Source organism: Muntiacus reevesi, chromosome 14 (assembly GCF_963930625.1).
Source record: "Muntiacus reevesi chromosome 14, mMunRee1.1, whole genome shotgun sequence".
In the NCBI taxonomy this organism is placed as follows: domain Eukaryota; kingdom Metazoa; phylum Chordata; class Mammalia; order Artiodactyla; family Cervidae; genus Muntiacus; species Muntiacus reevesi.
The window spans coordinates 48,437,727-48,460,775 of NC_089262.1; the positions used below are offsets into that span (position 1 = coordinate 48,437,727).

The following is a 23,049-nucleotide window of genomic DNA, read 5'->3' on the forward strand; positions in this document are numbered from 1 at the left end:
AGGATACAGTTCTGTAGCATAAACTTTGATGCTTAGATTCCTGGCCTACTCTCTTCACAGCCTCAATTTACTTTTCATGAGAAAAAGGTAACCAAAAATACTGTGAAACTATTTGGCCTTTAAAATAGTCTTAAAAGTTACTTTAGCTTTGCAAAATTTTTACAAAGGATGGAAATATACCTACTAATCCCACATTATGTTTAATGTTTTCTAAAAATTAATAAGTGCTGTATTTTCATTTTTAGAATAAAACAGGAAAAATATTTAGCTCTTCTGTTTGGAATTCTGTAGCTGAAATTTAAGAAAAGATTAACCTTTTAATTAAAACTTCAAAATGTTTATGCCTATATTATGCTTAAGAAAGTATAAACACTTCTTGTAATATAGAAATGTGTCCTATAGACAGAACTGGATTATAAAAATTAAGAACTGGATTATAAAAATCTGTGAAACTTAAAATACCAAGCATAGATTACAACTGAATGGTTAAAAAAAAAAATTTAGCCAAGTAAGCAATAAATCAAGTTGAACCTAAACCTCCAATAATACTAATAACGATACACATAATGCATGTCAGACATTATTAGCTAGCTATTTTATACATATTCTTTCGAACTCCGACCTTTCAAAACAAGTATCATTGTGCTCATCTTATGCTAAGGAAACCAGCTAAAAAAATTTGTCATTTCTCTAATGTAACTCAGCTAGTAAGAAATAAAACTGTGATTCAACTTCCAGATCTGTCTGCCACCAACGCTTTGAGACATCACCAAAACCTCTCTTAACTCAAGGAAATCTGTACAAATCTCAGGCAGATTAATGTGCTTATGTCGATTTAACCACTCAAATTAAATGCCATCTGGAGTATCTCACCCCTACTTGGTACAAGCATCCTACACGTATTACAGCCAACATTGGCATTGGCCAAGAACTCCATAATTTTCCTGTCTCAGTACTATTGATAAGCATTACACACACTACAATCCCAATCAGGAAATATATCTAGTTGCTTCTAAAGCATCCCTTAAAAACTGCTAATAGTTAAGATTCCTTCTGTTCAGATTTTTTTAAATATGAAGAATCCATTAACCCAATTTGTTAAATGAGTCTGATGAATCAATTTCCTCCTTCCTCACACCCAAATCCACTTTCATAGTAAATATTTTCTCCAAATAATCACTTAAAAATCGTGACTTCGTACTAGTATTTTATTGTGTTATTTTAATCAATTAGGGCACTTTTTTTGAAGCCTCAAAAAGAGAAGAAAACAAAGAAAAATATTAAAACAAAAAATTAAAAACAAAGAAAACAACCAACACTGGTTGGTTCAAATAAGTACATGTAGAAAGAAAGGATAGTAATAAGACTAGTAACCAAAAGCAATGTTTCAGACTTATTCATTCACACTCGAGATACCTGACAACCTAGTGGACGTGTGACGCAAGCTGTCACATTTCCAGTTCAGACTTAGACTTGGTATCACTCCTGGGGACCTTTAGATCAGCTGCTCCAACTCAGTTTACAGCTCATGTGGATGTGACTTATTCGTGCCCTTGTTACCAGGCTGAAGGGTAACTTTACAACCTTTACCAAGAGCTTTTTCTTTCTACGCTAATCCGTTTTCATCTATAAAAAGTCACAGGAGCTTAGCACTTATTTAGAAATGAATGAGTTAAGGAAAAAAAAAAGAAATGAATGGCTTAGACATGAAAAGTTTAATCAACAGCCTCAGCTGAGTTGAATTTTTTTAATGTTAAAAATAAGAATCATGTCAATACAAGACTTAAACACAGCTAGAATGAATGCATTTTGAAATAAGCTCACCTTCTACATTAAATCTGTAAATTAACTCAAAGTCTACTTGAGGGGCCTTCACAATAAAAAAGAAAAAAATCCGTGCCTTACTTGGTGCCTTTAAAAGAAAAAAAAAAATCATTTTGACTAATCATTGTGACCTCAAATTTTACTTTTTCATTTTAAAGTACAGATAAATTAATTGCTTGACAACTGAAGTCACTTACACGATTAGATTTCACGTTCATTTTTAAATTCAAACAGGTCTCATCATTAAGAGTATAGATTTTGGGGAAAAGTAATTACAGCTGCTGAGGTTCACTGTGCTGGAAAAGTGCTGTCAAATCATCTTGAAAATATAAGCAAAGGCTTGCGCATCTTTTGGTGTCTTCTGGTTTCTCCTTTCACTACACAGAATTAACCAGGCAAGAGAACAAGAACTCAGGCCCATTACAGAATGGTCCCATTCAGCCTTCGGGACACTGGAGATCCTTAGCATATGTCAACTGCCATTATGAACCAAATTATGAAAGAACAACCTATATATTATAAAATGAATCAATGAACTAAGAATTTATTAGCTAGATGAGAACAATGGCACCTGATGCCAATGCAGAGAGTAAGAGTAATAACCTGTCATTTTGATGAGGAATCACACCAAATTTAGAAATGAGGCTTAAATGACCAAAAAAAAAAAAAAAAAAAAGATACAGATTTGATCATTGGTGAGCATACGGGTAGGTCAGTGTGCTTATGGGTAGGTTAGTGCTGCACACAGCGACTGGGAAGTCCTTTTTGTTTATCTGAAGCTAAACTTTCAGTTAAAAATCCTGCTGTCTATGTAAGCACTGTCAAAAGATAAGACAATCAAGTAGCTGATACGCTATAGTTTTTAAAACTGCATGAGAGAAAAACAGGTGGGATGAGAACTACAGTAAACTAAAAAAAAAAAAAAGCATAGCTCTTTGAAAAATATGTGCATGCAGATAAGCAGTAAAATAGCATAACCTTCCTGACCTTGTAAATAGGTGGGCCAAAATATTTAAATATTTTTAAGGAGCAACTGTTATTAATTGCCACATGAAGTTAGTAGTCCTTACTGGCTAAATCCTTCAGGCATCTGCATCCAACATGCCCATGCCTCCCAGCCCCTGAGTCAAACAATCATTAAAAACATAGATAATCCCAATTATTTCCTTACATAACTAAAGATTAAAAAAAATAATAGGAACTCCAAAAAAAAATACACCAAAACGGACAACACTGTACCTTGCTTTAAAGTGCCAGGTGGAAGGTTGGTTCTCAGCCCACTGAACTCCACTATCCACCAAGACCAGCATCTTGGCATATATGGCACAAATGCCCCCATTGAATCATCACTGTAAATAACCTCAGAAAACTGGACTCTCCCTCCAAGATCTACAGTAACAAAGGCAGTGACCATAACCTTAACTTTGACGTCCCCTGTGGACACATATGGCCAAGCGAAACTACAAAGGCTCAGTTCTTACAGGGTACCCTGACCCTGACACTAAGATAAATGTGAGTTAAGGTTCCAAGTTCACTGAACTCTTCTGAGGGTGAGTGCAGTAGGTGGTGACATTCGAGGTAGTGCATTGACCTCTAGCAACTATTACTTCCCACTGAGAATCCGAAGAATACCCTAAAACATGGATTGCCAGTAGACAGGATTTCATTTCTGCTGCAAGGGCAAAGTGTCACCTAGAAGTACCCCTCCATACACACATACACACACACACACACGCACGCATGGAGGCACGCACGCTGTCTTGCGGGTATTGCAATCAAAACTATGTCAAAGTTGCTTTTGTAAAATGTTTAATTTCTCCAGAGTGAATGGATGAGAGAGGAAGGGCACAGACAGCACCAGAAATCTTCTTCCAAGGGAGCCAAAATGCAGTGTGTGTGACAAACCTCTATTTCCCGGGTGCACGGGGACTGGTGGCTTCACCAGCGTGGGAATCAGCAGCCTAGGGGCCTCGGTGAGCACCGAGCCGGGGCTTACCTTATTGGAGGCCATCTCACTGACGGAGTGCCTGGTCTGCAGGGTCTCTAGCTGGTCCAGACACCAGTCCAGCTCCTCCAGGGTCTCGCTGGCCAGTTTCTGGTAGGCCTCCTCTGCGAAGAGATAGGGAAAGGGGGACTCAGTTCTCAAGCGCTTCACGGGGCCGCCGGCGAGTTCAAAGGGAGCCATCCTGCCGTACCCCGCCATGCTCGGATGCCCGGCGCCCGCACATGAGGGCTGCTTCTTCATATTGCCGAGCCGGGCACCGCGAGGGGGGCCGGGGCTCTGCTAGCGGGGCGGCCGGCCTCGGGAACGCACGCCGTCTCCAGCTTGGCGTCTCCGTTCGGCGTCCAGGGAGGGCGCGCCAAGTGCGCCAAGCCAACTTTGCCACGGACCAGAACCCCCACGATGCGACTTTGAAGAAGTCCTGGTGCCGGAGGATGGCGAAGGGGGGTGGCGCGCGCGCCCACGAGCCCGCCCCGCGGAGGGAGCGTCTGGTCCCCGGCGCGATCTGCTCGGCGACCGGCCCGAGCCGCGGCCCCGCGCCCGCCCCTCCTGCGAGCCCTCACTCAAAGCGAATGAATCAGCCGCGGCCGGCTGCGCGGCCACCACGTTTCCTGTTTTCTTTCTCAACTCCCCCGGCGGCGGGCGCAGCGCGGCTCCATCGCCGCAGCTTTCCGGGAACACTCCCCCTCGCGCCCCGCACGGCCCTCGGCGCCGCCCGGCCCCTCCACGACTCCTTCACGCCTAGATAGCCCGGGGCCACGGCCCGCCCGGCCCCCTTGTCGCCCCGCCGCTTCGCCGCAGCATCACCCCGCGCGGTCCCGCGCTGCTCGCTCCGAGGAGCGGGCGCGAGCGTGTGTTTCCGTGGGGCTGCCAGGGACCCGTGCGAGGGGAGCGGCGGAAAACCCGGCGTGGAGAACCCGCCGCCAGCTCGCCCGCCGTCCTGGGTCGCGCCCGCCGCGGGGCTCAGGCGGGACCCCACACGCACGCGCGCGCGCGGCCGCGCACCTGGCCCGCGGGGCCCCCGCACGCCCAGCCGGTCCGGGTCGCCCCGAACCTCCGCGTCTCCATCACCCTGCGAGCTTTCCCTGGAGAGCCCGACGGGTCGCACAAACTGGGTTATTTAGCGCAACCAGTTTCCGTGGGTTTGGATTTTAGGGTTTCTGAGGGTTTAGGATTTACCTACTTGAAGAAGACAGGGTGGTTGTGGAAATTAAAAGTATTTGTATTAAGACCAGGCTGAGTACCCAACCCAGCCCCGACGTCTAAATTTTGGGGTGGACATAAACAAAAACATGCAATGTTGTGAGCCAGCACTCCTTAGAATTCACAGATTTGACAATATGCTATATTTTCACATTCAGAATTGTCTGAGTTATCTTCAACGGCAGTGTGAATGCACCACGCCTTATGGGCAATTTACAATTTATGCCTTATGGGCATAGGCAATTTATGCCTATGTTGCTTCCTTCGTCAGAGAAACTGCAAATCAGGGAGGAGGGTGGTATTGCGATGCTAAGGGGAAGAGTCTGAAAGAGTGTTTCTACCTACCATGCACAGAATAAAGTACAAACTTGAGAAAAGACTACATTCAAAGACATCGTTTGGTAGGTTCTATTCACAAAAACTGACCCTGGGGGAGCTCTACCGTAAGGGATCAATTGCAGAGAACTTCACTCTATTAGCCTGCAGATAAGCAAACCTTTCAGAGCAGGAAAACGTCAAACTGCCAAGAAGAGTCCATCTTATGAAACTTCTGTTATTCTCAGTTAGAAAGCATAATCTGAAAAGCTTACATGAAGTTGGTGTGATCATTTTTCTTGGTCTTTAAATCTACAGGTATCGGAGGAGAAGAAATTCTGCCCTTGAAATTTGGACTCCATTTGCCTTGAAATTTGGTCAGTGGCACAACAAAAAATTTCATGGGCTGAATCTCAGGCTCTTGGGTTTTCCAGACAGGTTTTTATATAAAATTTATAAAAGTTGAAATAACTTTCAAAGTATTTGTTACATGGGCCATGTGGCTGTTATCAAGGATTCTTGAACTGTTTGCTATTCACTTTGAGAACTCTAGGTTAAAAACTGCCTTTTTTATTCCACTTTTTTTTTTTCTGCACCAATCTCTGTAAATATTTCTTTAGGTGAACCACACCTACCTAACCTTGCCAGGTGAATTAAAGTGTAAGATTGGAGCTTTTCCCCCCAATAAAGGAAAAACCTTAAACATAATCTTAAATCACAAGTATAAAGTAGTTTATCTGTACAGCCTTTCCCTGATTAAGTATATAAAAATTTAACATGTTTGTTATAAAATCTGAAACAAAGATGGAATGCAGAAAGTTCCTTGTAATCCCATACCCTAAGATCACAAGCAATCATTAAACCTATGACCATAACACATTTTCATTTTACTTAATATCTTCCACATGTAACTATAGCGTAACCTGGTTGTGACGGTAGTACATGCCCTATGTGGTTTTATTTTGGATTTTTCTTTCCTCTAAGGTATAAAATAAGGATGTAGGAATTTTAAGAGGAAATTAACTTATTTCAGTTGATTTGGGCCATCCACAGTTAGCACATCCAAGTGGGTTAAAGATGCATAACCATTGTGTCTAGGATTTGTTCACTGCCATCTTTCCAGTCACTGATTATATCCGGAAGCCAGGAATCCCCTCTCCCCACCTCAAAGACTTCATGTTGTGTTTCTCTCCCCTGTTTTCCAATTTTTCCAAAATCTGAGCCCCAGGGGACATCCCCACCTCCCTTCCCATCGTCCCTAACTTCTCAAAGCTTTTCAGAAATATAGGCCTTGGACCTAGCAGGATGTGGCTCCACCTGTTACACTTTAGTGTTTAATTTTTAATCCTAAGAGTAGAAAAGTAATTCAGCAAAGTTTCAATGCGTCAAGACAATATGCACTCAAATACCAGACCTGCTCTTAAGAAGGCAGTACAGTGACAAGAGGGACAGCCTGTTTCAGAAGATCTATTTTATGTCCCAATCATAGATTAGCCCCTCTGACAATCAGCATTTGAGCACAATAAAAATGTGGTCTGTGTACGTATTTTAGGTTCTAACTACCTTTGCATGCACTGTATAAATTGGAGAATGAAAAAAGAAAAAAAAAATGACCAGAGCACATCTACATACCAATTAAGAAAATAATTACTAACAACAAAAAACAGTTTTATAAAATTGTTGCTCAAATAAAAAATTACCATTAAAACAAGAAGAATTACTGCTGATGTTAGCATAGAGCTGAGAATACTACTTTTCCCAAATTCCTAAGTTGATAGGCAATATGTCTAGCCACAGTTGTTCAGGATCAGTGTTAGAGCTGAACTTTTAGGAATTTTAACCCCAAATGTTGTTAAGACATTGAGTAACTGACCTTCTCATCCCCACTAAAAAAGCCTCAATGTGGAGTTTCCTGCTATCCTCCAGGAAACTGAGTCACCAAACAACACACCTAAATGTCACCAACAGCTCGCAGGATGAAAACAGTGTGAGCTAGTTTAATTTGGGGTTTTACCAAGAACACACACTGCATTCATTAATAAAATACTTTCCTCCCCAGAGAGTAGCCATCACCGTGGCACTGCTTGAAAAATATATGAAAACTCTTTTATTTCCCTGTCTAAAGTCTTACTAAGTGAAGGAACTACAGGGAGAAACTGCCTAAGCAACAACTCTTGGCCAGATTCCATAACAGCCGGGCGAGGGCTCTGGAACAGCAACTGAGAAATAACTTGAGCCTTTGGAAGTCCCCTCCTACGGCAGCATCGGTTTCCTTCAAGGCCCCCTTGAACTATGTGACACCCGTGTTTCTGTTCAGGATCTTCTGTGAACAAACAGTCCTCAATTCTTGCAGGCCAGCACTTGGCTTCCGTCACTGTGATGTGATCAAGGGTTCCCCTGACACACGGCCTGAGCCAGTGCCAGGAGCTCCAGGAGAAGATGCTGAAGCAGCAGCTTCCTTTTGAAAAGGGTAAAAAAAAAAAAAAAGTAATCGCCTCAGAGCCACAGCAGTGAGCTGGAGGTTGAGGTCGTTTTCTTGTGAAATGTTCAGTCGCTTACTTTTACCCCCAAGTTACAGGGATATTGACCATTGAGGTCAAAGGATCCATTCTACGTAATGTGTGACTCTGCGGATGTCAGTTTCTTTGCCAACTCTTGACTGATTAAAGGTCTGTATAAATTTGTCATAACTCCTAGACAGGCTTATTGGTGTAAATGAAGAGAACAAGTCAAAAAAAAAAGTCAGTTACTTTGGACACCATTTGCTTACCCTTAATTAAAAAAATAAACTGTAACAGCTGATTCATATTTTTCTTAAAGTTTAAAAAAAAAAGCCCTTCACTAAACAGCTCTGAAGAACAAATATTAATAATTAAATACAAAACTTTTTAAACAATTCCAGCTTCCTCTTTCTTAATTCCCACCCAAATTCCCTCTTTGTTCCTAAGGATGGAGTTGATAGTGTCTAAAGTAGGTAGAACTAGAGAAATATGATTTCCATTTCACCACGTATTACTCCAAGCTAGTCACTCCCTGAATTTGATACAGTAAAAGACTGGTTCAGTTTAGCTCTAACTTTTGCTGATTTCTTTTTTCTGTCTATACATTTTATCTGATGGGAAATACATGAAGGAGTTGGATTGACTTTCAATGTGTACATGTAACAGGTTTAAGCAGAGCTTGCCAGTGGCAAGCTGTTCTCATTTCCAAGCGTATTTCTGGCATCAAGTTCTTGCTTTGATATCTTATGAAAAATATAAAATTTCACTTAGTACTTCAAAAAAACCTCTAAGGAAAAGGTATACATAATTTTGTGAGTTTTTTTTCCCTATCTTCCCACTATCTGTGATTTTTTTTCCTTGGTCTGCCTAAGGCTGCAGTAGAATTTTTTTTAATGAAATAAATATAAGATCGGGTTTTGTTGACTTCTAGTACAATGGCGCTGATGGTCAAGAATCCACCTGCCAATGCAGGAGACAAAGAGACGTGGGTTTGATCCCTGAGTCAGGAAGATCCCCTGGAGTAGGAAATGGCAACCCGCTCCACTGGAAAATTCCATGGACCGAAGAGCCTGGCAGGCTCCAGTCCATGGGGCTGCAAAGAGTCGGACATGACTGAGTACCATCACAGTAGCATCAGTAATTCAACAAACATTTATTTAGCACCAAATATGTGTCACACACTTTATTAGAGTCTGCAAAAGTGAGATGAATAAAAGAATGTGCCCCTTATTCCAGGAAAGCTTAAAGTCCAGGGGTAGAGATGGTTTTGGCATACTATATTGTAAAAAGCATTCTGAAAGAGGGAAGCATGTAGGCGATGGGAGAATAACAGAAGGCAGTTTAAATCAGAGTGGAGTGGGAGAAGGCTGGGTCCTAAAGAATGAAACAGGCAGTAAGTGAAGGGGGTGGGAAGAATTTTTAAGGGAAAACATTATGGGCCTGAGTTCAAAAGATGTTTGAGTATGTGTATGTAGCAAAAGAAACTCCCATAAGTAGGGCCTTGCAGAAATCCACAGACACTGGTCGTGCAAGTCTTGTCAGGCATGTGTAGGTAGGGGCTTTGGGTGGAATTTTCAAAAGGAGCAGCCACTGAGTGATTCAGAGTACTGTGTGATAGGGGATCTGATTTTATTGAGATGGAAAATTCTAGGACTCTGCAATAAATGGGATTCAGAGAGGCTAGGCTGAAGTCAGTCAGACCATGATCTTCAGCCATGTTACTAGTAGAAGTAAAATTAATAACTTACAGACTATTTGCTTCTCTGATGGTTGTTCTTATCTAAGACAATCTCAGTATTAAAATTTGACAGAAGCATGTGCTCTCATGATATGGCGGGCATGAATAGAAGAATTGCCTAATGGGACTTGTGAAGGAGTAGACTTTTTGCTCTTAAAAACGAGTCTTCTGGAATCATCATCATACTGTATTCATCATAACTGTATCCAGAATTTATTTCAAGGAGAGTGCAAGAGTGCAAAATATTGTTTGACAAGGTTGCAGAAGATATTATAGAAGATGAGACTTTAAGATGCACTGGTTTGGGTGAAACTAATCTGTGGTTTCTTCCATGGATATATTTCCTATGTGGTCTCTTCCACATAGGAAAGGGGGAGAATATGCTCCCTTGGGGGGGGGGGAGAGAGAGAGAGAGAGAGAGAGAGAGAGAGTGTGTGTGTGTGTGTGTGTGTGTAACTGAAAGGAGTCAGCTTGGTCTACAGGATAATTTCACACTATAAATCTTCCACTCCCCTGAAACTTTAATAAAGTTACTGAAGTTACAAAATGCTGAGATAAAGAGTCTTCTTGTTTTGTTTAATCTGAGCTTAGAGGCCAGATTTGCTCAAACTGAAATGTCAACCTGAGCTGACACCGGAGAGGAGAGACAGAAAAAGAAGAGGAAGCTTTTCGAATTCTGTGTAAGAGCAGGAAGAAATTTTGTCCAAGAAACTAGACTTTGAACCAAGTTTAATCAGAATCTGGAGTTAGGGACTTTATGTGCTACATGTACCACTGTAAGTAATATCACTCCTTGATGGAAACTGAAAAGTAGGAGGTGGTTCTCATCTCCATTCCACTACACACAAGCCATAACCCCTGGCATATCACCTAATCTTTCTTGGACCTTAATTTCCTCACCTGAGGATTGGAGATAATAACAAGAAACCTGTAGATTATTTTAGTTTAAGTGAGAGACCGTGAGTTAAATAACCTTGTGTTGCTGACCTACTAGATTCTTTTCCAGGCACTGTGCTGAATGATGGGGATGCAGCAATGGACAAGGCAGTTCAAAGTTCCTGTGTACTTTCAGTGAGTCTACATGGTACTAATATAGTAATTTTCTTTTCATTTGAACAAACATATATTGAATAGCTGCTATGTGCCAGGTGCTGAGTACACCAAGTGGAAAGAAGTAACTTTGGGTTTCAAGAAGCTCATAGTCCGATGACGAAGGCAATGATATAAGTTTCCACCAAACCAGGCAGTATGCACAGGGGCAGTGTCAGCGCGGGGCACAGAAGGGGTCAGGGCAGGTGCCACCTACCACTGCCTAGGAAAGTTCTGGGAGGGTTTTCTGAAAGAGGGTATTCAGCCCCGAGTCTTCAGGGATGAATTGAAGAACTAACCAAGTCAAGAATGGGAGGTGACATCTGAGATAACCCTGTGCCATTGCCAGTTGACGAATACAGGCCATTCGAGTTGGTAGAGGCAGATACCGATGCAAAGTTTGGGTCCAGCAACGGGCAAAGGTATAGGTGGAGAAGTATTCATGGGGGATTTCGTGTACTATTCTGAGAATTTTTAGTTTTTTTTTTTCTGAAGGAGCCATTAAAAATCTAAGTGAGGATGTGCTGGGGTCAGATCTGTTTCTCAGAAAGATTACTCTGGGGATAGCATGAAGGGAGGGCTGGACAAAGACAAGACCAGTGAGGAGGCCCAGGGTGGGCGGGGAACTGCGGGGAAGGCAGGGAGAGTAGAATTTCCAAGGAGAGCATCAAGGTATGGCCACTGACATTCAAAACAGACCAAACACATCCATAGGTTTGGGGCAAGATGATTTTCATTCTTAATTCACATTTCAACAACAAAGACTAGAAATGCTAGTGAGGAAGCTTTTGTCTTTGGATTTGTTTCAATAAAATAACAATAAGTACTTTGCCAAAAGGCTGAAAAAAAAAACCTATTAGAACTACGTATTTTATTTGCATTTGAATAAACATATATTGGACACCTGCTAAGCTGAGTATTCCTGGCTGTGCTGAGAATACCTGGTGGTGCTCAGTACACCAAATGGAAAGAAATAACTCTGGGTTTCAAGAGGCTCACAGTCCAATGATGAGGGAGCATTCCTTTTACAACCTTAGGAGTCATTTTGATTCTCTTGGGGAGAGGGCCTATAGGAGATATCTGTGTTTCCCTAACCTACAGTCACCCTTCAGGGATAACAGTCTTTGAATCTTTATCTCTGTCAGTTCCTACACAAAGCATTCCTTACAGCAAGTAGGGATTTGTTTAGGTGAGCTCTTCTGCCTACCCAGCTCTAATATTTATTTACTTCACAACTTCTGACACTATTTTATTTGGGTGGGGTGTCAGTTTTTAGGTTGTTCATGACTGATTAACCTGGGTGGGTCAGGTATTATACTATAGAGGGCATTTCAGAATTCACCAGATGTCTTCAAAGGTCACATCCAATACCATGATTCTGGAACTCTATGAGTTTAGATTCAATGAACACCAGGCATGGATGTTTTCTGTTTGAAATTAAGATATTTTGAGAAATAAAACTATTGATAAATAGAAAATCTTGCTTTCTCTGCTGTATAGTTACACCCTCTACCCCTGTCCCAACAATATTCCCATCTAATACTTTGCCAATTGACTGACCAATTTCTTCTTAATTTCTACAACTGCCATCTTGCCACTTTCAGTGAGATCCTCATCTATTTATTTTTAGATCTGAGTAATAGCTGACTATTGGATCTTCTTGGGTTCAGTCTTTCTCACCAGTCCTGTTTATAAAGTTAGAATAATCTTAAGTTCTGTTTTTAACATGTCAGTGCCTCACTCAAAATTCAGCTGTATAAACTCCCTCCTTCCTACTCTATGAATGTCATACTTCTTGAGTCCACAGAAGGCTTTTTTCCAGCGGGCTTTATCATACCATTCCAGCTCCTTTTATTTACCATCCCATCTAAGACTGAACTTCCCTCATGGCTAAGATGGTAAAGAATCTGCCTATAATGCAAGAGACCCGGGTTTAAGCCCTGGGTCTGGAAGATTCCCTGGAGAAGAGAAAGGCAACCCACTCTAGTATCCTTGTCTGGAAAATTCCATGGATAGAGGAGCCTGGTAGGCTACAGTCCATGGGGTCATAAAGAGTTGGACATGACTGAGTGACTAACACTTATACTTTCACTTTTTCTAAGACTGTTCTTTTTAAGTCAATCCTTTCACCTAGATACAATTTGATGAACTTTGCCTCTGTGACTGTGTTTATATCATTTTTACATGTGCTTCTAGGCTTTTCTACAAGCATCTAGAACAGATCCTAACATTTACAGGCACTCAACATGTATTTGTGAGTAAATAATCAATAAGTAGGCATACTTTGTTGGAGAAGGAAATGGCAACCCACTTTGGTGTTCTTGCCTGGAGAATCCCATGGACAGAGGAGCCTGGCAGGCTACAGTCCATGGGGTCGCAAGAGTCAGACATGACTTAGCGACTACACCACCACCATCAAGCATACTTAGTAAAAAAATAAGACTATTTCTTTTCAAGTAGAATTTAAGCAGTGATAATGTCCTGGGTACGTCTCTCTAGCTGTATTCTAGCTCCGTCTATCTCTTATGCTCCACCTCTTGCTTTCAAACTGTCTGTCTGATACTCTTTAACAATGACAACAGAATTCCTATATGATTCTCCTTACTAAGAGAATTCTGTGGGCAAGCAAAGTTGCGGAATGTCATACAATACATGTAGCAATCTTAATGGACATGAACCTATCAAAAGCTAAAAGCTCTATAGCAAAAGTGCTGTGCAAGTACTAAGCTGCTTCAGTCGTGTCTGACTCTTTGCAACCCTGTGTTTGTAGGGTTGTAGGCTGCCAGGATGCTCTGTCCACGGGATTCTCCAGGCAAAAATACTAGAGTGGATTACCATGCCCTCTTCCAGGGGATCTTCCTGACCCAGGGATCAAACTCGTGGCCTCCTGTGGCTCCTGCATTTCAGGCAGATTCTTTACTGCTGAGTAAAGAATGGGTTTAATGTCATTTAATAAGTATTATTTAAATGGATTTGATCTTGGAATGCAAAAACTATCATGTCTTGAAGCATACTTTGAAAAACTCTGCCCTATACCATATCAGGTAAGTTCAAAAGCATAAACACAATACATATGTTCTGTGAGTTCCCATATTTTTGAAATCTCTACCAAGGACATCTTAGTTGCCCTCCTCATGCCTTTGTGTACTCTTGAGAAATGACCAGAGAGTAATCATCCTCCTTCCCTTTTTTCCTTTCTCTCTCTTCCCCAGAAAGAGAGCAGTCCATAAATCCATACACACTTAGGAAGTCTCTCTGACGTGCTGGTTGCTGTAAAATACAAAAACACAAATGATTCACTGGCTCGGACCTGGAAAAGAGCTTATAATACCCTGCTGAGAAAATCAGACACATGACCAGCTGCTGCTTAAAAATGATTCAGCTTGGAAGCGCTACTGTAGTTCAGGGCAGGGATCAGGAGGTATGCGCCGTAGCAAATTGTTCAGGGTTCCAGGAAGAAAGTGAACTAGGAGGGAGGTGGTTTCCATGCAGTCTGTGGTTTGAATGGCTATGGGAGGAGAGAGTCAGCTGGCATTCTTTTCAGGTAGAAGAAATGTCTGGAGCCTGAATAAAGGTTCCATGTGTGGGCGAAAAATAACCTGGATGGAGTAGACTCCTTCAAGGGCGCAGAAGGGAAACAAAGTTGATTACTCAAATGTGTGGCCTTGAACTAATGAATATTGAGGGAATTGGATAAGTGCACTGGTGGCCCAGGAGGATAAAATGAGGAAGGGAGGAGGGAGATTAAGAATCCATTGCAGAAGGCCAGATGCACAGTCAGCAGTAAGCCAGGAGTTCTAGAGTCATCTTTCTTAGTGGCCTACTATGATAGTCATGAGCAATAGAAAGAGCATGACATTGGCGGCAGAGAGCGAGGTTCAAAGGTTGATTCTGAAACTTAGCAACCAGGTGGCAGAGCTGGGTGAATTAGTTAGCTTTTCAATCCATCAGTTTTTTTCATTTGTAAATAGAGCCAAAAGTACATCCCAAAGAAGGCTGCATGCCCAGGCCATGTTCCGTATTTTATCTGAGTTTTAAGGCTAACTTGAAGAATCATATATCCATATGCCTATTTCATTTTTGCTGTTTTCCTTTCAACTTAAATGTGTGATTTGTTGAAAAGACTATAAATATTTATCAAGTTTGTTGCATGGGACACATAACAGTTGATTTTAACAGTGATCCATTTCTTCCTCATCTCTTCTTCAAATACAATTATTGAAACAACTCTGTACATATTTTTGATACTAATAGTAGTTAGCACCTACATCTATCTGAAAATTAACACAATAAGCAACAGTATTCATTATATCTGCTATTTTAAACAGGGTTTTCAGGATGGCTCAGTGGGTAAAAGAATTTGCCTGCAGTGCTCAACACCCAGGAGATGCAGGTTCGAGCCCTGAGTTGGGAAGATCCCCTGGAGGAGGGCATGGCAACCCAATCCAGTATTTTTACCTGGAGAATCCAATGGACGAAAGAGCCTGATGGGCTACAAGTCACAGGTTCAGACACATCTAAAGCAACTAACTGAGCACGTACACATGCTACTTTAAACAATTTAAACTGTGGTTATTGTAAAAAGCTAGATGCATGTCATTCATGTTTTACTTCATTCTTAAGATTAGCTTTTGAAAATATATAATATTTCAAGACAATGTGAACCCTTCTTGCCATCCTCTGATCTGGTAAAACCTTATTTTATATTGAGTATTTAGGTTTATGCATAAATTACACCTTCTTGATTAGAGAAAAATAGTTGAATAGCAATTTTCTTCCTACTGTCTGGAAATATAATGGCTGCATATATATAAATATTTTTATAAATCTCTAGGGCATATTTACTAGCTAGAATTGTTCATTTAATGTATGGACGTTTTGCATTGAGATCAATAAGGGTTTAGATGTAAAAGACGTTTGAGATCCATGAAAACCAACTGCTCTGGTGTGTCTTTCGGGTGACTTTATATTTTCAAACAGTATTACATATCTTAACTCTTGGAGTATAACTTTTAAGTTTCCTGAATTTTGCCATTTAGCTAACACCACTATTCTCAGTGTGTCTACCATTTCCCTGGCATTATTTATTTCATTTCATATAATATTCTGTTACAAAAATAACCAATGGAGATGCTTCTAGATATTTAGGCTCACATTCTAATTTCAGTCTGTATATTTTGTTTTCATAGTTTGTCCTGGTGATCTAATAACCATGGTTTCCCACCCTGAACATGTCCTTTATTCATCAGCTTCAAGGCCCCAGCTAACCAAACCCTTCCTTTCTGTCATTCCCTGAGACTTTCCAACAAGCAAAGAATATAAGGCACTGCAACTCCTGTGGAGACCGTCATTTTTCTTCTGAAGGCCCAGACTCCACCCCTCAGAGTTGTGGGGGAAGATTAAATGAGATAAGGAAGTGGCTTTCAAACATTTTAACAGTGAACCACAGTAAGAAACATATTTCATACTATTACCAATATACTTATTTAAAGTAGTAAGTAGAATGAATACCATTGCTAATTGTGCTCATTTTTTGAAGACATGTGGGTGCTAACTCCTAATATAAAATATATGTATATATAGAAATGTTTTGATACCTGTTCAGTTTAAAAAGGTAAGGAGGTGGAGAAAAGGATGCTCTCTGACACTGTTGATTGAAATTGGTGCAGCCACTATGAAGAACTATATGCTGCTGCTGCTGTTGCTGCTAAGTCGCTTCAGTCATGTCCAACTCTGTGCGACCCCATAGATGGCAGCCCACCAGGCTCTTCTGCCCCTGGGATTCTCCAGGCAAGAACACTGGAGTGGGTTGCCATTTCCTTCTCCAATGCATGAAAGTGAAAAGTGAAAGTGAAGTCGCTCAGTCGTGTCCGACTCTTTGCGACCCCAGGGACTGCAGCCTACCAGGCTCCTCCGTCCATGGGATTTTCCAAGCAAGAGTACTGGAGTGGGGTGCCATTGTCTTCTCCAAAGAAGAACTATATGGAGGTGCTTTAAAAAGTAAAAATAGAGCTACCATATGATCCAGTGATCTTCCTCAATGGCTCAGAGGATAAACAATCTGCCTGCAAAGCAGCACACACAGGAGACATGGGTTCAATCCCTGGGTTGGGACGATCCCCTGAAAGAGGAAACGGCAACCCACTTCAGTATTCTTGCCAGAGAAATCCTGTGGACAGAGAAGCCTGGCAGGCTATAGTCCAAAGGGTCACAAAGAGTCAGACACGACTGAGTGACTAAGCATGTACATGATCCCCCAACCCCACTCCTGGGCATATGCCCAGAAAAGATGCAAACTCTAATCTGAAAACATAAATACACCCTAACATTCATAGCAGCACTATTTATAATAGCCAAGACATGGAAGGAACCGTAGTGTCCACTGACAAATGAATAGACAAAAGAAGATGTGACATTACGTGTGTGTCTGCGCTCATTCATGTCTGACTTGTTGTGACCCCACAGACTATGACCTGCAAAGTTCCTCTGTCCATGGGATTTCAAATATATTGTATAATATAAGCTTAAGTATAATAAAATGGCTTATATAAAATATACATTTATAATTATATATGAACACAAAGAGAATACATATTTTATTATATATGTGTGTGTGTGTGTATATATATATATATATATATATAATATTGCATGTTAAGTCACTTCAGTTGTGTGTGATTCTTGAGACCCTATGGACTATAGCCCACCAAATTCTGTCCATGGGGATTCTCCAAGCAAGAATACTGGAGTGGGTTGCCAAGCTCTCCTTCAGGGGATCTTCCCAACCCAGGGATCGAACCCCAGTCTCCTGTGTCTCCTGCATTGGCAGGCAGGTTATTTACCACTAGTGCCACCTGGGAAGCCCATATATGTGTATAAAATACTACTCAGTCATAAAAAGATAATGAAATAATGCCATTGGCAGCAAAATGGATGGACCTGAAGATTATCATACTAAATGAAGTCAGAGAAAGACAAATATCCTGGATATCACTTATATGTGGAATCTGAAAAATGATACAAATGAACTTATTTACAAAAGAGAAACAAACTTACAGACATAGAAAACAAATTTGTGGTTACCAAAAGGGAAACGTGGGGGCATATATTAGGAGTTTGGGCTTAACAGTTACACATTACTGAAAAAAAAAAAAAAAAAAGAAAAGGTAGGAGGAAGTGAATACCTATTAAAAGCAATGCCTGTGTGTTATACATAATAGTCATAGCAAAACTTGCTTATATTCTTTTAACAAAACATGTACTTAAGTTAAAGTGAAAAAAATGAGATACACACAGTATAACGAAAATCTATATATAACTGAAACATACAGAGAACACATATTTGATTTACTATATAAAGAGTTGAAGTAGAACTGACATGAACTACCATTACTCTTACCATGTATGATTCACTCTGATGTTTTCTATTCTATTTATTTTAAGAATATTGATCATGACCCACAAAATTGATTTTGCAATCTACCAATAAGTTTGAAAACACAGAAGTAGGGATCATCTAGCTTAATAAATGGTAGTTTTTTGTCTCCCTCTTGTTCTCTTCTTCTCACTTTCTAATAAAAACTATCCCTTTGGGGTTTCCCTGGTAGCTCAGTGGTAAATAACCCATCTGCCAACACAGGAGACACAGGTTCAATCCCTGGTATGGGAGGATCCCACAGGCTATGGAGCAACTAAGCCCCCGCACCACATCTATGGAGCCTGTACTCTAGAGCCCGGGAAACAGAACTGCTGAGCTCACGCGCTGCAACTACTAAAGCCCGTGTGCCTAGGGCCCTGCTCCACAACGAGAGAAGCCGCTACAATGAGAAGCCCTCACACTACAAGTAGAGAGTAGCTCCTGGTTACCACAACTAAACAAAAGCCCACACAGCAACAAAGACCCAGCACAGCCAAAAATAGACTAATAAATTTAAAGAAGTAAAGCCTGCTTTTCTACTACAAGGTAGACATAAGTAGAACACAGGGTTCTCTAAGGTATGAGCTATCTAACATGCAGATATTTTGTGTCATTTTTCCATACATGCGTGAGTTTCATTAGGGCACTAGAGACTTATATAGCAGCCAGACAGATCATGTGAATGAATGAATGACATGGTCGGGGGTACTGCAGGGGCAGTAGGGATGGGACTTCAGAGGGCACATGTGGGATTGACCACCCACTGTTGCCAGATCTTCAGATATTTCAAAAGAATCCCCACATTTGAAGTTTTTATATGCAAAATCTCTTTTTAGATTTTTGGCATCTGATTTTTAGGCAAGGATTTTAAGAATGGAACAAAAAGAGTCATAACCCTTAGTGGCCAGACTGCAGTCTCTAATATCTGCAGTGTTTATTAGCACAAGTGACAGAAGTCTTCCTGAGAGTGGTATTTTAGTCAAGCCCATAAGGACATTACAGTTTCAAGGCAGAGAAATTAAGTTGAATGTTTTTGGAATCGAGAATACTAATGTGGGGTCACAAAGACTATTTAATTTGGAGTCAAAAGACAGAGAATTCCTTACTGGGTTCCAATGGTTACTCAGGGATGGTCTTGGTCAAATGATATCAGCTGTCCATGGACCAACTGGACCCCTATGAGATGTGCTGTGAGGAACTTGGCCTGACGAAAAATATCTGATTCCAATGACTTAACAATTACTAATGACCCAAGCTGACAGGGAGCACTGTTTCCCAAAGAATGCCATACATCCTAACCCTTTCACGGGCAGATGAATAAGAAAAAGTAAATCTTTCCATTTGGTCCTCATTTCCCTTTCCAGATCTTCAATGCTTTCAAAGAAACTTCAAGAAAACTGAGCTCTTCCTTCAATTGCTAGGGGTCTTTTCCCTTTTCAGTCATTTCTACATAATCCCAAAGCACTTCTTCTATAATCAGAATAATATCTCTCCTTATGCAAGACCGTATTCTGGATTTTAATGCATATAGGTTTACATCTAAGCTTCAATCAGACTCCTGGGATGCCCTTTAAATCTATCTTAGTAGACCCATCTATCTTCACCGTCTCCTATGATTGACCCTGCCTACACCTCCTGCTTCCTGTCCGAAAGTCCTCCCCGCATCTCACCTCTGCGTCTTTGGTCATATTCGCCCCTTGCTCATCCAGGACTTCCTTCCTTCTTTCCTCCCAGCTCTTCTATTCTTGCCTTTTACAGTCTACTTCCTTCATACAAAAGTTCTTCCAAAGGAAGCTCCGCATAGAGGCAGATGACAAGCTTTTCATAGGAAGAGCAGGAAGGTCTGGGGTGCAATGAGCCTGAGATCACTCAGTGCTGGGGGCACTCGGGAGAAGATCTGGGATGATGGGTTCTGGAGCTGGAGGGAATCCATATACTTTGTCTGTATTGGTTTTACCAAGGGATGAGTCCTTTTCACGCACAAAGTTGGAAAACCAGACGTTGTTTTATTGATTTTATTGACACTGATTCATTCTTGTCTACTAAAACTTTGGTTTGAGTCATTACTAACTAAAAATATGTTGAACATCTGCTAGGGGGCATCTCATATTCTAAGAGGTGCTCAGTGTACAGAGCTGATTCAGAAGAACTCTGACTTCAGGGAGTCCCTAGTCTAGAGGTGCTGATCCAAAAATAAACAATCACAGTGATTTCAAATGGTTGACATATACACACTACTATATTTAAGACAGATAACCAACAAGGATCTACTATATAGCACAGGTAACTTTGCTCAGTATTCTGTAATAATCTAAATGGCAAAAGAATCTGAAAAGGAATAGACATATGTGTATGCATATTTGAATCACTTTGCTATACACCTGAAATTAACACAACACTAAATCAACTATACTCCAATATTAAAAGAAGAAAATAAAAAAACATGTGAACTATGGCAGTCTTCCTGGAGAAAATTTCAAGTCTTCCTCCGTCTGGTGGTTCACAATCAGTTTGCAATATGGGTGGGGATTTAGGGAACAACATGAGTGGTACTTAGGGAACAGCAAGAGTGGGCCTGGTGGCTCAGATGGGGGCAAGAACCAGGTGGTGGAACTAGGCCTCAGACAGGTTAACAGTCTTTTCCTTCTCCAAGTGTCCAAATTCTCTTCAGTGAAAGCCTATGAGTGACAGAGAAAAGGAAGCAGAGAGCTATAGCCACTGGGGCAAAGAAGAAAGGGCGGGCACGCGTCTCTCAAAGTAAAGAAATCCAACTGGAAGCCGAGAACATCAAGCAGATAATGTTTATTTAAAAAGGACAATGAAAGAGGCAATTGTGGGAGGAGAGAAACGGGCTGGCTGATAAGTGGGTGAAGAAAACCCAGCCATTTGAGAACTTAATTAAATTTTGCACCTTGAATTCCCCACTTGCGGCTCCTTCTGCCTGCCTCCTCCCCAGGAGTTACTCCCTGTGGCACCAGGGTCCCGCTCTCTTTGTGCAGAATTAAAGTTTAGAGCTGAATTCATCAGGGCAAGTAACCACTGGTAATGTAACTCTCCAGGGTAAGACTGGCACTTGAACCCGTTTCGTTGGCTCCTGGAGGAAGGTGCTCGTTCTATAGGAATACAGATCTATTCCAGCTCTGTCTGACCTCCTCTATCCCTTAATTCCTTTATTTGGAAATGAGGCAGGGTGGGTCCCTGCTCCTCTTAATCTCTGAGTGAACCATATGGTGGGTTACTCTACACCACAAAGGGACAAAAAGTTCAAGAGAATAGTTTTTAGAGTAAGGCAGTCCTTACTGCCTGAGCTTTGCCACTGACTAGCCTGAGACCTCATACAAGCTAATTCACTTGTTTAAGCTTGTTCTCTATGATAATTTGAAAAATGCAGGGAGAAGTACATCACAGGGTGATGCTGAAGATTAATAGGATTACGTGTGTAAAAAATAAGTGCTCAGAAAAGCACAATGACAATGAATTTTACATGCAGGCACATAGAGTGTGGGAGGATTTTCTGAATTATTTCCAGCTCCTTCCAGCATTTCACTCTTCTCTCAGATGCTATTACCCACTGACTGACTGAGAGGGTCTTCCCAGCCTTTACCGATGTGATTAGGAACAGTAATCCTGGAAATTACTCTCAAATTGTTTATCTAATTAAAGAAGCAAACCTTTTTAACCCAGACATCCTGAATCTCTATAGCTTGTCTCTGTTCATTTGGTCTGAACTGCTCAGATGACAGGGAAGGGCTTTCCAGATGGAAACAAAATAAATGAGCAGTCTGGAAAACAAAGACCTTTGAGTAAAAAGAGCAGCACTGAAACAACCCACTCACCCTGTTTATCCGCCATAGTGTCTAGCGTGGGTAGGGGTCTGGAAAAATCTCAGTGACTACCCAGCAGGATTTCCCTCTAAAGACAGAGACCGGCAGATATCATATTTGATGCAGGAGAGCCAAATAAGAAGTTAACTCTTCAAGTAATTAAATCACCACACAATTTATTGCCATGATTTGTTTGCTTTGAGAACGAAGATTCTCCAGGGTTGGGACCATATCAAATACTTTTTTCAATCTCTGATGCTAAACACTGCTTGTCCCATACTAGATATCCAATATATGTTTGTGGAACTGAAAAAGCCCAAGACACTCCTTTTATTAAGGCTACCTTTCTGTAATGTTTCCAGAGTTTCTCACACCTCTAAGAATCAATGACTAGACTGTGGGAGGAATAATAACACAGTTCAGGGGCTTGTAAACTTTATGCTCTGAGATATCACGTGATTAGAATAACTTCTGTGCTATGGAGAGAAATCCCTGGCAGAGCGAACCTTATCTTCATTTTCCTTTCCTAGTGTCCTACAGAAGGCCCTATTCTCTGGGCTTCCCTGGTGGTTCAGATGGTAAAGAATCTGCCTACAATGCAGGAGTCCGGGTTCGATACCTGGATTGGGAAAATCCTCTGGAGAAGGGAATGGCAACCCACTCCAGTATTCTTGCCTGGAGAATTCCATGGACAGAGGAGCCTAGAGGGCTACAGTCCATGGGGTCTCAAAGAGTCAGACACGACAGCAACTAACACTTCCACTTTCAAGCATTCTATTTCACTCGTCTGTTTGGATATCTATTGCCCCTTGTTCCATATGGGTAAGAGGTTCATATATTCTAACTGGCTTTGAATTTACCAGGTTTATGTCTGTTGTCCCAGCATAAGTATGAGTAGCATTACATTTCATTCGCAAATGTGTCCTGGTGTGGTTGCTAAGCCACATGGACACTATGGAAGAGCTCATCACACAGTATTTAGCCACCCAACTCTACCTCCCCTGGAAGTCTGGGTACCACACCGGCTTTCCTCTGTGGAAGCAACCCTCTCAAATCACCAAAGCCTCCAGGAGCTTTGGACTCACTCCTGGAAGAACGGACACCCCTGTTCAGAAAGACTCTTGGTCTAACAACAA

At 41.4% G+C, this 23,049-nt stretch overlaps 1 protein-coding gene across 6 annotated transcripts in view; it reads right to left on the minus strand.

Annotated features, from left to right (window-relative positions):
• PDE4D (phosphodiesterase 4D) overlaps window positions 1-23,049 on the minus strand; it is a 1,548,416-nt gene that overhangs the window by 54,241 nt on the left and 1,471,126 nt on the right. For 5 of the 6 annotated variants that reach the window (XM_065905742.1, XM_065905741.1, XM_065905745.1 and 2 more), the window contains one exon: window positions 3,821-3,933. In XM_065905742.1, the coding sequence (XP_065761814.1) occupies window positions 3,821-3,933 (113 nt within the window). Of the gene's footprint in view, window positions 1-3,820; window positions 3,934-4,019; window positions 4,612-23,049 lie in introns of those variants that run through there. The other variant, XM_065905746.1, reaches the window with a different exon arrangement.